General features: G+C 55.3%; 1 protein-coding gene across 3 annotated transcripts; it reads right to left on the bottom strand.

The window, feature by feature from the left end:
* Window positions 1-1,010: 1,010 nt before the first annotated feature.
* On the bottom strand, window positions 1,011-14,354 carry HOXC6 (homeobox C6). 3 transcript variants are annotated; one of them, XM_021091735.2, is made up of 3 exons: window positions 14,174-14,354; window positions 2,918-3,143; window positions 1,011-2,189 (listed from the first exon to the last, which is right to left on the bottom strand). In XM_021091735.2, the coding sequence occupies exons 2-3, from the start codon at window positions 3,069-3,071 to the stop codon at window positions 1,882-1,884; spliced, it is 462 nt and encodes a 153-aa protein (XP_020947394.1). In that variant the 5' UTR covers window positions 3,072-3,143; window positions 14,174-14,354; the 3' UTR covers window positions 1,011-1,881. The 3 variants fall into 3 exon arrangements, with proteins under 3 accessions (XP_020947394.1, XP_003355472.1, XP_020947393.1); XM_021091734.2 differs by lacking the exon at window positions 14,174-14,354 and adding an exon at window positions 12,116-12,297 and having other exon boundaries at window positions 1,738-2,189; XM_003355424.6 differs by lacking the exon at window positions 14,174-14,354 and having other exon boundaries at window positions 2,918-3,371.
* Between the last annotated feature and the right edge of the window lie 362 nt (window positions 14,355-14,716).

Below are 14,716 nucleotides of genomic sequence, written 5' to 3'. Positions count from 1 at the left end.
AAGTCTGATTCTTTCCTGCCTGCTTCTCCCCAGGAAATCTCCGCCCCTGCCAGGAGAAGCCCCCCCCTCCGGCACCCCCACCCCGCCCCCGTGCTGGGGGAGGCGCTGGAGGGGGCGCTGGCGGGGATCTGGAAGGTCTGGAAAACTCTGGCGGATTTTTTTCCCTCCGGGAGACCCCCCTCGCTACCTCACTCCTAGGTCCGCTCAGGTTTCTCTGGCTGGGCTTAGGGGGGAAGGCCTGAGCTGGGGAAGGGATAGGATCTGGCTGCGCTCCTCCCCGGCCGAGTTTGGGGGGAAAAGAAAGAGGAAAGAACCAGACTGGGGCCGGGGCTGTAACGAAAAAGACATTTGGTCCCCGCCACGTCAGGAGCCCCAGAGCAGGCGAGAGCTCAGTTTCCAGGCTTTCTTTTCCGAGATGGCCTTGAATCGCTCACTCCCTGCGGAAGGGCTCAGATCCCGCGGTCTCTTCTTTCCCCTCCGCGGTTCTCCGCCTCCGCCACATTTCGCAAGAGTCGGCCTGGCGGCCTGGCGCGGGCCTGGGGGCTGCCCTGCTCACTCCGGCGCCTCCCTCCCCACTCCGGGGAGTGGGCGGGCGTGACCTGGGGCCTGGGTGATGCGTCCTTTCTGGCCTTTGGGGGCTCGGGGTTCAGAAGCCGAGGACCCCAGACTGTCAAAGGCAGGAAGAAAGGCCTGCGTGGGGCTGGAGACCAATGCGACCAACCCCGGCTCCCCCTCTACCCACAGTCAAACCCCTCGCGGCCTTTTCTGCGGGGTGAGTGCGTTGCTCTGCGTGAGGAGCCGGGAGAGGCCTCCCAGCGCCCCCCTCCTCGCCCCCAGCGCGATCCCTGCGAGAACCGCGAGGCAGGGCTCGGCGCTCGGGCGGGCCAGGCGCGTGCAGGGGGCCGGGGGGGCTCGCAGGCGGCGGACAGACATGGGAGCGCTCGGAGCCTGCTCCAACTTTCACCCCGAGGCCGGCGGGCGAGCGAAGTAACAGAAATCCCGATATAAACTTTTAAAAATAATATCAGTTTTATTAAATATTCGAGAACGGATCCAGAGGTCGGATTTATACAGGAGGGTAACACGAGGGGCTTTTTTTTTTTAATTATTTTTTTTCTCCTACTGGCTAAACAGACGTCATTCACTTTTTTTCTGTCGTTTTGCAGTTTTCCCTCTTTTTTTTTTTTTTTTCCTTTTAAAGATGGGATTGGAACACGGACGATGCTAAACATAAATATAAATACAGAGACCACAAATACAGCTAAAAATATTCACACAGAGACGGTCACAGTTTGTAATATGCCATATGACCCCCAGGATTCTTTAAATACAATTCGCCCGTGCTGGGCATTTGCTGGGGCAGAGGGGCCAGGCGGGGGCTGCGGGGAGGCCCTGGGGGTTGCTGTGGGGCCACGACGCGCCCTCCTTGGGCCTCCCGCCCTCCCCGGCTGCCAGGCCGGGCCCTGAGGCCCCGGAGCAGAGCCCCCCGGGGCCCCGGGAGCCGGCTTTCTGGGCAGGGGTGGGGGTGGGGGGCGCCGAGGGGGTGGGAGGCCAAGTCCTCGTTTGGAGGGAGATCTGTGGAGTCTGAAGCGAGGTTCAGGGACGAGCCCCAAGGCCTGGGCGGGGGAAGGGGCCTGCAGACAAGCCGAGAACGAGCTAGCACGGGAGCGAAGAGGAGGAGGCGCCTGGTGAAAGAGAGTTTGTACGGTGGGGGGGGGGGGTCCAGAGTTGACTTTTTAGGTCCATATTTGACTCCCTAATTTTGTCTCAGGGAGTCCAAACACATCATTTGTGCCAGTGATAAATACAGAGTGTGTGATTAGGAGGGAGCTGGGGGGAGCGAGGGAGCAGGAGAGAGAGGGGTGGCAGGGACAGTCCTGGTCACTCTTTCTGCTTCTCCTCTTCTGTCTCTTCCCGCTTTTCCTCTTTTCCGCCCAGGCTGTCGGCCGCGGCCCCTCCGCCGCCCCCTGAGAGCGTGGACGTGAGATTAGACTCTTTTTTCCACTTCATCCGGCGGTTCTGGAACCAGATTTTGATCTGTCGCTCGGTCAGGCACAGCGCGTTGGCGATCTCGATGCGCCGGCGCCGCGTTAGGTAGCGGTTGAAGTGAAATTCTTTCTCCAGTTCCAGGGTCTGGTACCGCGAGTAGATCTGGCGGCCGCGCCTCCGGTCCGCTCCATAGCCGACCCCTACAGATCCGGGCACAAAACACACTAAAAACAATCAGCAAGGCATCCTGCGCAGACGATTTAGCCTAGCCTAGTCCTGACCCTCCCAACTTGGCCAGCAACTCACGGGCCCCCTCCGGCTCCAGCTTTCTCGCCTCTGTCCTGTCCCCACCCCCACTGGGGGTACAGCCAGGATCCCAACTTCACTGAGTGCCCCCTTGGGTGGGTAGGTGTGTCCCAAAGAAAGGTGTGTGGGGGGTGGGTCGGAGCCAGAACGAGGCAGAAAGCTGTTTGTGTCTAAAAGCTGATTTTTGAAAAATCCCCAACCCTGGGGGTGAGGGCCCCATTTCTCTAAGACTGGGCACCCCCACTTCCCTGAGCACCCTGGCTGCTCGGAAACTTCTCCCCACTTCACTGTCCCCTCCTCTCCCCCTCCCTTCTCCTCAGCCTTGACTCGACTTTGGGGGGCTCCCCCACCCCCTCCCCTCATCCCCTGCCCTGTTCCTGCCCCCTCAGCTCGCCTTGGAGCCCTCCAATCCGTCAGGGGCCGAGGGGGCCAGGCCCCTGCGAGCAAGCGGGAGGCGAGCAGAGGGGGCAGAAGAGGGGGCCCTGTCTCGGCGTCGGCGAGGAGACGAGCGTGATTGTTTTTATGGGGCCATAAAAAACTCTCTCCGCCCGTTCTTCTAGGGAAGCCGGTCATAAAGCCAGTTCAGTTTATTTAATTTATATCTCGGAGCTGTAAAACTCACCACTGTGCGAATTCATTCGCTGCATCCAGGGGTAAATCTGGATACTGGCTTTCTGGTCCTGGGGCGCAGTCCTGCCCTGCTCAGAACTAAAATCCTGAGCGATTGAGGTCTGTGTGTTATGTCCTAAGGTGTTTTGTCTGCAGTTAGAGAGCATGTCTTTCTCCTGGTAAAAGGAATTAGATCCATAGTCATACGGCCCCCGGCTGGAACTGAACACGACATTCTCCTGTGGCGAATAAAAGGGAGTCGAGTAGATCCGGTTCTGGGCAACGGCTGCTCCATAGGTCGAGAAATGCCTCACTGGATCATAGGCGGTGGAATTGAGGGCGACGTTGGGGAGGACGTCCTGGCCCCCGGCGAGGTGGCAGGATAAGGAAGGGTTGGTGAAGTAGGAATTCATCCCTTTGCCTTTACCTGGTCGGGCTATGATTTCTTTAATATTTATTTCTGTCTCCAGTTTGTACTCGGAACTAGATGGTTATAGGGACGGCTCCAATCCAGGACAGACAAAATGACAAAGTCAGCTGACCCTCTTCCAGCCAATCGCAAGCCAGATGTCAAGAAGGGGGAAAAAAATCGCTTCTGCTTCTGTTGATTCCCTAGTTGAGACTAAGTGTGTGCTTTGAAAGTAAGACTTGGATTTCTTTTAAAAATATATATGTAAGGGAACTGATTTGAAGGTGAAGGAAGGGTGAACGTCCGTGAGCAGGGCCTTGGGGCCCGGAAAAGGCAAACTGCACTCCCAGGAAATCCCTCAGCCCCCTGCTAACTTTGCTGTGCTGTGGCCAGAACCAGGGCTGGAGAAGTCCCTGTATTTCCAATCTGATTTCATCTTTTATATCTGCCCCCTTCTAAAATTACATTCTGAGTTCTCCATGGGAGGAGCTCTCTCCCAGCTCAGGGGGATCCCCAGAAATCCTCCAGGAAATCCTGGTCTGACACTCCATGGAGGGAGTCCTTATCACTAAACCAGTGTGGTTTTTTCTTTCCCCCAGTAGTTTGGTTTTTTTGAACCCAAAGTGGAAAGAAATTGCATAAAACATGGTGCTCCAAGGAAGGAAAGTGAGTGTATCTGAGAGTCTGGGATGGAGGGGGGCACGTGGGGGTGCCTCTAAGTCTAAAGAGGGAAGGGTGAGACTTCAGGGGGCAGTGGCAGAGCTGAGGTGTGCAAAAGAGCCATGCATTTGCCTCCTAGGTCCCCCCCCTACCTCCTCCTCAGGACCCCCTTTTCGGGGAAACCCTTGCAGCATTTTTGCCTAAAAGGGAAAAATTATTTAAATACAATAGGCAAAGAAGAGATGGAAGTATAAAGTGGGAGAGAGCGAGAATGGAAGAAAGGAAGAAGAAAGAACTCTGAGAGTCTTTCTAGACACATCAACTCCTGTTTATGTTGGTGAGAATTTATGATTTGGAGCCAGCCAGGGCCGCTGGGGTAATTCGCATAGGATCCAGCCAGAAAGAGAAGGCTGGTGGAGCTCTGATGGACAGTGAGCCTCTTGCAGGCTCAGGCCCCTGCCCAGGTCAGAAGCCCCTGCCCCCTCGGACTTTCTGCTCTGCCTAGGGAGATGCCCCTGGTCCTGAGCCCTGTGGCTTGGAGATTCCAGCCATGCCTTCCTGGGGCCTCTCACCCAAGGCTCAGCCACACCTGGTGGGGCCGGGCAGAGGCCCCCTACTCCCGGTTTCTTCCCACCTTGGGACAGAGAAAAAGGAAGAGAAGGTGAGGAAAAGGCAGCTGAGTCCGAGGCTTCTGAGGGAGCCGCAGTGGGCGAAGGGAAACGGCGGAAGGTGTGCAGATGGGTTTCTTTCCTCCTGATTAATCCAAACTACTTAATTTGATATCGTAAGAGGCCAAATACGCTTTGAATTGACAAAGAGGGGGGTGGTGGGGGGGCAAGGGAAGGGGAGCAGTTGAAGCTCATATTTTCCCCTCACCATTTTTTTTTGGGGGGGGGATGGCTATAACAAGAACCCGGATGTCGCCGGATTTTATGATCTTTTCCTTCTGTGTAACAAAGCGGAGTAATCAATGGGTAGCAATAAAGCCATAAACGGACTATGCTGGGAAAAAAACTCGTTTATCCATCTTCTGTAACGTTAAGGTTTCCCTGGAGTGTCGCTAGGGGGGAAAAATAAAGTTTCGAACCCCAAAGCAGACAGTGTGTAGGAGCTGATGGAGACGACATGTTAGTTAATACATGGTCCTCCTCGCAGGATGGGACAGCCTTCCTGCGAGAGACAGTTTGTGTTGGCTTTTTAACACAGAGCCCCAGTCCTTCAGAAAGAAGGGGAATTTCTTGGTATTTAGAAGAGCAGGGGGAAAGCCCCCTAGAATTGTAAAGGTTCCCCCCTCTTGGACCATACTTTCCTCTCCCCAAGGAGATGAAGGTGAAAGTGGAGAGGGGGGCTCTTAAATGAAGAAAGAAATTTCGAGATGGCTTGTCTCCTTTGGGGGTGCCATGGCAGGTACACAAACAGACACCAGCGTGAGCTGCTGTTCGCTCTACAATCCAGCTGTCCTCGAATTTGTGGCGTGTCTGGGCAGAGGTTTCCAACAGCTGGCTGGGGCTTCAGGCCCCCTGGAGGGCAAGAGGGAGAGGGAGAGAGAACCGGGGAGGAGGGGTGGAAAACCGAGGAGGGGCTGAGCTAAGAAACTGGTCAGTGCACCCCTGGACAAGAGTAGCCACTCAGACTTCCCAGGCTCACTTCGGGGCCCCAAGGCTAGCAGTGGAACAGGCAGAACAGGCCAGAAGGGAGGAGGGTACATGCCCCCCTCCCCCATTTCAGAAAGAGATTGCTAGAGGGATAAATCATGTCAGTGATATTTCCTTCAAGATATTAAATTGTTGCAATGTACAACAAATTGAATGATGGAAGATAGGATGTCTTAATGAGGTTTCGCTTTCAATGAGTGTTGATTTTCTATGTATTTTAAAATCTCTTTTATGGGTGGGTGGGGGAAGGAAAGACCTTAGAAGAAAGAAGGGGCTTCTGGGGAGGCCTGGGCTATCGTTAGCCCAGGAAGGGATGCCTGGGTTTCCTTGAGCCCCTCCTAAACCACGTCTGGAGGGGAAAGGGGCCCCAAAGGAGGCGAGAGACTCCTTTGGGGCCTGAAGGTGGTGGGCGCAGGGGTGGGCGACCTGAGGAGCAGAATGGAAGTCTCAGCCCCGGAAAGTTAAGTGTTTTATTACGTCCCTAAACAGAGGGCAGAGACTGAAAGGTCTTGCCGATTTATAATGAACAGGAACCAGCTGCTGGGGGTGGGGGGGAGACAGAAATGCTGGAAGGGGGAGAGAAGGGGAAGCAGAAATACAAATAAATTCCCCCACTGCTTAAAGACTTTTGGCAAAATTAATTTCCAAGACACTTTCTCCCCATCACCTTTTCCTGAGGAAAGAAGCCTCCTCTTTCAGTTAGATCTTTAATTATGCAGCTGAAATGTGTTGGAGGGATTCGCTCCAAGGGGGGAGAGCAGGTCAGAGGAACAGGATCTTCCCTCTATTGGATATTTTCCTTTTTTCATTTCGGGTTCATTTTATGTTTTTGGCAAAAGAACGACTGTCTGTGGGGGGAAAGCTGGGACGTGGGTTTTTCTAAATATATTTATATTTTCCTGTTAAATTTGTCTGAAAACAATTATGGAAACTCATCAGCAGAAGCAAGAACAGATGTTTTATTAAAACTGCAGTTGAGCTCTGTAAATATGCACAAGTCCTGGGAAGGAGGGGGGGGAGAACTTGTTCTTTGTTTCTATAAAACAAGCCTAGAGAAATTAGAGAAATCAGAGAACACCCCCCCCCCCATCAGGCCCGCAGGTCTCCCTGCCCCTTCCGCCTCTGGAGTCAGGCAGTCCGAGGGGGTTTGGCGGCAAGAAACGAACGGATTTTCGCTTTCAGGGCTGGAATCAGTAGATGCAAAACCAGAAATCAAAAAACACAGAAGCGAAATAAAGGGGGAAACTGGCCGCTCCCTGTTTCACTGCACCCCCATCCCAAACACAGGCTTTTAGGAGCACTAATTATGGGAGAGGAACTTAGTGCAGGCGCCCTGGGCCCGAGTGGGAGACAGTCACTGGCCTGGAGTCCCCAAAGTTAAGGATTGCATTGGAGGCTGGGTTCTTGAGGGTTTGTTTCCCAGGGCGAGTGAGAGGCTCATTCTCCAGCCTTATCCCTCTCCAGGGCCCAGGGGGGGCTATGCAGCTCTGCACAGGGGAGAGGGTGGCTGAGACTGGACTCTGGCCCAGGAGGGGGTCATGGGCAGGCCCACGTTGCCTGCCTCTGCTTTCTATTCTGCTCTGGGAAATACCTTCATTTCTTGGCGAAGGGTATCTGAAGTGAGAGGGCTGAGACCTGGACTTATTGGGGGACAGTCTTCTCCAGAGGTCAGTGTGTGTCCCACCGCGTCTTCTCTCTCTCCCCAGATGCCCCAACTCTGCGCGGATGTCTGGGACTCACCCAGCCTCGCCACAGATACGCACGCTCCATTCCTGGCTGCCGGCGCCACCAACTATAGCTCGGCGCCTCCGGAGGCTGCTCAGGGGACAGGAGCGAGCCTTGGAGCCGCAGGACTCAGCGCTCGGCCTGAGCGCCTGGCTGCCAGGAAGCCACTGCAGCTGCCCTACCCACCCCCTCAATCCTGGATTTCCAGAGCCGGAGAGGAACGATTGCCCCCAACGGCCCCTTTTGTGCCACTGGGTGTGGGCTGAAATCCCTCTTGCAGAGAAAGCTGACTTTCAATAACTGTTGAGCTCACCTCACAATTGCACTGTTTGGTTAGGGCTTTGCTGTCCTAGAGTGACTTCTCCTTCTCAGTTGGTCCGACTGGCTTATGATTGGATTTTTTTTTTTAAATTTAAAAAATAAATCCTACTCCCAACACCTAGTGTTTTGTGCATGAGCTCCTTTGATCTCCACAGAATCTGGAGTAAAAGGATTGCAAAGAGAGTCTCCTGGTCCACCAGAGAACCTGAACACGAGGAACTAGGTCTGCCTGGGGACACCACAGCACAGCTGACCCGAGGAGCCCCCAGCATCTCACTGTGGGGAAGTTGCCCCGAGCCCACAGCTCCCGGGACACACACTGCACTCCCCAAAAGAATGCTCTTGCTCCTTTCAAAGTTCAGACATGGAGTCACTTGGCGAAAAGTGAAATTTGACACATCCAACCCGGAAATGGATCCCATTTGGGGGTGCTGAAATTCTGGGGACTGGGCCCAGGCTGGCCAGCTGAATGGAGTTGGGGATCAGGGTGGGGGGATGAAAGCAAAGGCCAGATGGGGCATGTTGAGTGCCTGAGAACTGCCCCAAACCCCTCAGAGGCCTGGGCTGAGGGGTTGAGAGGCCGCTGGAGCTGCTTTTGCTTTATTTGCAATGAAACAGAGAGGAGGGCACTGGAGGAGCTCTGCTAACTCGCCTCCTATTTTCTCCTCTCCCTCTCTCGCTCTCTCCAGATTTCTGCCTGGCCTTTCTTTACCACCTCTCCACTTAATGCTGCTGCTGTCCACAGACCCAAACTCCCACGCCGGTGTTTGGCTCCCCAGTTCACTTCTCTGGCTGAAGGTTAAAAAGTAAAATAGGTCCTAGGCATCTCTGTCCCATCACACTCAGCCCTGAGCCCCTTTCGGGCTCCCTCTGGAAGAAATCACTTCTGGCTTTTGGGGCCTGGCCCCCAAGCCTCCCAACTCTATCCCAAGCAGCTGAGAAGGGGGGACAAAGACAGCCTCCTTGGGACCCAGTATCTCATCCCCATTGGGAATGGGCAGGGAACTCAGACCCTGACTGGCATTTCAGGGAGGCAAAGCAAGTGGCCCGGCTTGGCCCAGGAGGGAAAATGAAAATCCAGACTATTCACACTATTTTTAACCTCCAGAACAAGGCCAGAGGATCCCCAACTTCCTGGCTTCTCTTATACCCGCACGCCCTGGCACCGCTTGGACCCATTTTTGGAGGCTTAGGAGAATCGTAAAATTCAAGAACGCAGCATGTATGACGTCACAGTGAGTTGTCATGAGGAAATTGTAAATGTTATGAAAGTTATATGCCGCAGGAGCTGTGGGTGGGGGTACCCTGCCTCCCCTCACTTTCCCGGCTTTCCCTCTTCTCCTCCCTCTGGTCTGAGTTCTCCCATTTGAAAATAAAATGTTATTATGTTCTGGAACAATAAGCCAACAATGAAACATCGTCTTATTTCCCTATAAATAATTTTATCCTTTATTGTTTGCAGATCTGAAAGAGCCATTTAATCTGCGCTGGCGAAAATAGGGAGAGAGATGGGGAGGGGGAAATTAATTTCAGAAACGAGAATATTACTTACTTCGATGATACTCTTTTAGATTTGATAGCCAGGAGCAAAATTAGAGGCGAAGAGCGGCCTCGCCGACTCTACACCTGGCGGGATTGGAGATTTATAGGGTCTTTAGCGAAGGGGCAATTTAATTTTGTAGGATTTGCTTAAATTCACTGCTATTTTGGGGGGCTGAGGAGAAGGGAGGGTGAGAGCGAGAGCGACATGCTTTATCTAGCTTTATGAATCCGCCAACGTTACCCTGATTTAAAACCCAACAACCTGTGTCTCAGGGAGAACTCCTGCTGAAAGAAGTGGGGTGAGGGGGACTCAACTTCCTCAATGAGCGGAGCCCCCTTAACCAGGCAGCCGCCAGGAGGAAGGAAGAAAAGCTGCAGGGCCGCTCTGACCCTCCACCACCAGGACACCCACCCGGAGGTTTATGGTGTCCCCATCATTCCCCCGACCCTAGAAACAGCTGCCTTATTTTAGGACGGCTTCTGCTTCCTCCCCTCGGAAGGGAGAGTGAGGAAGGGGGTGGTGGCGGGAGCGGGGTGCCAGGAAGGGGAGGGAGTTGGGGAGAGCGCAGCACTTTGTTCTCCTGGGTGAGTTTGCTGGTTTGGCGGGTTTCTGACGCAGGGTGGCAGCAGACAAAACAAGTAAACAACTCACAGACACAATAAACAGGGGCGGCTGCGGCGCCGTGGCAGAGGCCGTGGGCCTGGTGAGGGGCACACTTTGGGGGTAACATCGCCCCAACGCTTGGAGGGGTTCGGTGGGGGGGAGCGCCGAGGCCCCAAAGCCCAAGGCTGCCTTTGGCCGGCAGCGGAGAGAATGTGCGAGCCAGCTGCACGCCTGGGCGCCTGCAGCGAGTCAGGACAGGAGACTCTTGGGAGGAACCTGATCACCTAGGGAGTGGAGAAAAACCCCGCCAGCCCCTCTCCTGTCCTTAATTTCTTTCCTGGGGGTTGATGGACCTTTATTTCCCCCTACCCACCGTCTGCAGCCGGGAGAAAGATGGGAAACGGAGGCTGGTTGATTCCCAGCCCAGGCCCACACTCTGGGCTCTAGGCCCACAGGCGGCCAGACCAGCTTCTTCTGCCCCATCAGCCTCACCCTGGCTCAAGTTGCAGATCGGATTAAAATGAAGTCCCACCAGTAACCAGATCTGGGCATTTGGGGGACCTTAGAGAGCCCCAATCTGCCCCACAAATGACACAGACATAGAAACGGGGCAAGCAGCGGCAGGGGGGGGAGGCGGACAGATGTTCACCGCACACTCCTACCCGGCTGGCTCGCCTTCTCCAGCGGCCACTCCAGGCACCCTAACCCGCAGCAGCTACCCAGAGGCCACCTTACTGAGCACTCAGCAAGGCTTCAAGCGCCAGGGCCCAATGACCGCTCAGAACTGCTCAGAGGCCTACCTCACCCACGAAAGTTGCCTAAAGAACTCACTTTCAGCACAAGAGCATTCTCCTGGTAAAAGAGTCCTGAGCTGGGGAAGTTTTGGGGGAGGTGTGGGAGAGGGCAGAAGGGAGTCCACAGTCTTTCCTCAGCCCAGCTGCTTGGACAGCGAAGGCAGTGAGGTCTAGAGAAAGCTTTTGTGGCAGCCCCTGGTTACTGAAACCCGCATAGTCCGATTCCAGCAAGAACACATTTTCCCGTAGAGCACACACAGCACAGAGAGCACCCAGTGCCTTTCTAAACCCACGGCCATCTAGTGAGGACTAACAAAATTTCGCATGCACATAAAACGGTGTTTGAGCGAATATAGGCATGGTAATATACAATTAACCACTGAGGAAATATGAGTCTGTATCTATTCATGCAGAAGTCTGCGCCTGTACATTTGAGCCTCTATATAATAAATGTATAAAGCTACCAAGCCTGCTTTATGAACACAACAGCCAAGCCAACAAGGCCGCCTTCTCCAAACAAGGTCGCATTCTTCGTGGAGATCACAACTGTCAGATCTGGGAGAGAAAGGGTTTGCTCTGCCCATTTCTCCTTAGCTAGGAGCTGGCGCATGAAATACAGCCTGTGGCAGGACTGACAAAGCCCCGTAAGGGGCAGGCCTGGGGTGCCCAAAGCATGGGCTCAGAGGAGGATTCTGGGGGCCCAGGGCTTCAGGGAGTGTCACCAGACCCTAACCCACAGATTGGAGGATTCTGCCCGACCTTAGCCCTGGGCGTGCAGAGTCCTTGAGCCTGATTCTCTTCTCAGTCGACTGCGCTGGCTATTATTAGATAATCACAGCAGCTCTCTTGCTCTAAGGACCATGCCTACAGGGAATCTGGCCTGCAGGGAGGCTGAGAGTTGTCACTGGTGGCCCCTCTTGTGCTTCTGTTTGAGTGCCAGCGCCAGCCAGGGAGAGAGAGGAGGGAAGGAAAATCGAAAGTAAGGAGGGAGGGAAGGGGCTGGCATTTGGGGCTGGCCTTTTCCCCTAGCCAAACTGGAAGGTGGAAAACCTGGGCCAGCCGCTGCTGCTATGCTTTCTCTGTATCCCTCTGTCTCCTAAGGAAAAGTCTAGGGGTGAAGGGAGTGTGGGCCTGCAGGACCCTAGTCAGGAAGGGACAGAAAATCAATTGATAAAAACATTATATAAGGACATCAAAGGATAGTGCTATTAAGCCGACAGCCAGGAACCCTAGCACGAACTGAAATCTCACCAGCCACCTTCGTTTAGATCTCTTTAGGTGGACAGAAATACCCCAGCCTTGCCCAGGCCCACCCCTCCAAAGGGAGGGGGGTCCCTCTAGTATCCCAGGTGAATCCCCACTGGCCTGAGTGGCCTTCTCCGGAAACTGTCGTCCTCGGGGGCAAACAAAGGAGACCTGCCCCCCCCCCAACCAAGTCAGTGCGGCCATCTGCAGGGGCGGGGGCGGACAAAATACAGCGAAAGAGAAATAGAGGCCTCACCGATCGGCGGTTCCCACAGTACACCAGGAGAAAGGCTCCCATTTTCAGGCCTCCGGGGCCCCTCCACTGGCCCACTGTGCTCCCCTTGCCCTTTGCAGAGCGCAAGGAACTCGGGGTTCGGCGGCCGAGGCCTGGCTCCCCGGGGCGTCAGCCCCCGGGCCGCGCTGGAGCTGCGGGAGAGCGCGCAGCAGCCTGAGCAGGCGGCGGGCTGGGCCCATTTGGGGAGAGCCAAGCGCTTTTCTCGAGATCGTAAACAAGGAACGCGAAATTAGCCCCTCGGCAGACGCCTCTGCCGACACACACAAGTCCTATTGGGGGGGGGGTGGAAGGGGGAGAGAAAATGCCATTTCTTCCCCCGGGAGAATACCTCCGAGGCCTTTATGTCGGCTGCGAAAGGGAAATTTTGGGGGGGCAGGAGAGGAAGGGAAAGGGATTGTGGGGGGAGGGGAGGGAAGATTCACCCTCAACCCGGGCCCAAGGGGTTTGATTTGAATGCAGCCGAACTACATTTTTAAGAATTTAATAAAAACAGGTTATCCCCCCGCCCCACCACCACCAAGGCGACTGGTCAGGGTTTAAACAGGAAATCGAGGAGCAATCCCCTCCCCCACTCAGGCTCGGCGGCGAAGTCCAGTCACGGCTTGGGAGAGGATTGGGGGGCGGGGGGGGGGGCGTGCTCTTGGTTCGGACCGAAGGTGACTCTGGACTGTCAGACCTCTCCAGGAATATGCGGGCCCCCACCCCAGGTTTGGGTGTGTCTGTCTGGGTGTGCAAGCGATTATGTATACATCGCCCTTTATAAACAGAAGCTCACACATATAGGGGCCGCCTCGGACCCAGGCCAGGGAGCAGGGCAGGGTCATATATCAAGCTGCAACACATTCAGGGCCACGTACATTTGGAAGAAATTAAGCCACTATGTTATGAAACCATATGTGTTGGGTTAAGACTATACAACACGCCATTAGCACCAATTATTAGGAAGATCCCGAGCGCCCAGGACCCTCCGGGCTGCCCAATTCTGACGTCCCTACCCCACGAGCCAGCCGCGCCTTGAGTCCTCACTGCCTCCGCTCACCCAGCAGGCCCCCGCAACGAGGCCTGGGCCCGTCCCTACCCAGTCCGGGGGCCTCCCCAAGTCCCACCTCCGCCTCAGACTGGGCAGATCCCAGCCCAGAGCAGCCAGGCCAGGCGGGTGAAGCAGCCCAGTGGGTATCCTGGGTAGGGTGGCCGCGGTTGGAAGTGGAGAACGCCAGGCCGGGGGAGAGAAGGCAGATTGGCCCCCTTTCTCCAAGCACAAGATGGCTTTTGAGTACCGAGTCCCCCACCCCCACCCATTCACCCGCAGTACTAGGCACCTCCCATCTTTCCATCCGCTCGAGTGGGGGGTGGGAGCAGGGGGTGGGCAGACGCTCTCCCCTCCGCTGACGCGCACCAGCCACCAGCCTCCCCCCTAATTGCCAATTAACAGGCCCCACCGCCCGCCTAGCTGCGCTCTCTTCCTGCTCCGCGGCCCGGCCCTGGGCCCGCACTGCGCATGTGTGAGCTCTTGCGGTCGCGCGCTCCGGGAGGGAGGGGGCAGCGGGGCAGGGAGGGGCGGCTGGAAAGTTTGTTTGGGGGTTGGGGGGCTGACTTTGCTCCTCGAGCAATGGTTCTCTCAGCCCAAGATTCTCTCTTCTGCCTGGGGTTTGAGCTCCCGGCCCCCTCTGTCCCAGTCTCATTAGCCAAGAGGCCGCATATCTCTAACAGGTAAGAACACGCTCCGCGCACTAGACCCCGGCCTTGAGCCCCGCAGGCGCAGTCCTCTGGTCCCCCCGACCCCCAACTTCAGCGCACAGTGACAAAAGGACAACACACTTCCCCCACTACCATGTTCCAGCTTAACCCAATTTCTTCTCCCCCCCCCACTTTTCCTCCCCATAATTGCCCACGCGCCCACCCTCTCGCCAGCCCCCTCTCCTCTCCTAACCGAGACAAGCCGCTGCTGTCCTTATCTTGAAACCGCCACCCAGCTACGGACCATTAGTTACATATTTGAACCAATAAGGAAACACTTACCGAGCGCTGCTGTCACTCTCCCTCTCCCTCTCTCTGTCTGCCTCTCTCTCTCTCCCACTCTCTGTCTTTCTCGTCTTCCCTCATTCTGTGCCGCTGCCGAGCCTGTCTCAGCTCCACATACATATATACACTTTATATAAATTTAAAAATAAAAAAGAATAGTCCCAATAATCAAAAAGCCAAATAAAATTGAGAGTTGCGGGGGGGGGGCAGGAGGGAGAGCTTGGGAAGAGGGGAGGGGCGGAGGCATCTGCAGCTCCCTATCTCAACTCCTGCTCCCGCATTCCTCCTGCCCCTTGGGGGGCTAGAGGGTCGGGATGGGAGAGAGGGGTGCCCTCTACTCCTGCCTCTCCCCCCCTCCCCCCTCCCCAGGTGCCCCCAGCTTCCGGCAACTCCATCTGGGAGGAAAAAAAAATAAATGAGAGGAGAAAAGAATTATTAATCAGATTAATAAAAAAAAAAATACTGGTAATGAAGGGAGCGCCCAACGCAGGTTTCCCTGGCAATGGTTAGGCTCTTACAGGGAGGACTGTTCTGCGGAGC

This window comes from Sus scrofa, chromosome 5, assembly GCF_054392235.1.
Source record: "Sus scrofa isolate SSC_HxYL_T2T_F1_AM1 chromosome 5, Sscrofa_HxYL_maternal_Yorkshire_Landrace_v2.0, whole genome shotgun sequence".
Taxonomy (NCBI): domain Eukaryota; kingdom Metazoa; phylum Chordata; class Mammalia; order Artiodactyla; family Suidae; genus Sus; species Sus scrofa.
Note: the sequence above shows the minus strand (reverse complement) of the source record. Positions and strands in the feature narration are given on the sequence as shown.

Bases quoted from the DNA above. Each gene is read 5' to 3' on its own strand.
- HOXC6 (XM_003355424.6), bottom strand. From the start codon at position 3,317: ATGAATTCCTACTTCACCAACCCTTCCTTATCCTGCCACCTCGCCGGG. The intron at 2,190-2,917 runs GTGAGTTTTACA...CCGGATCTGTAG, and splicing joins GCGAATGAATTCGCACAGTG to GGGTCGGCTATGGAGCGGAC.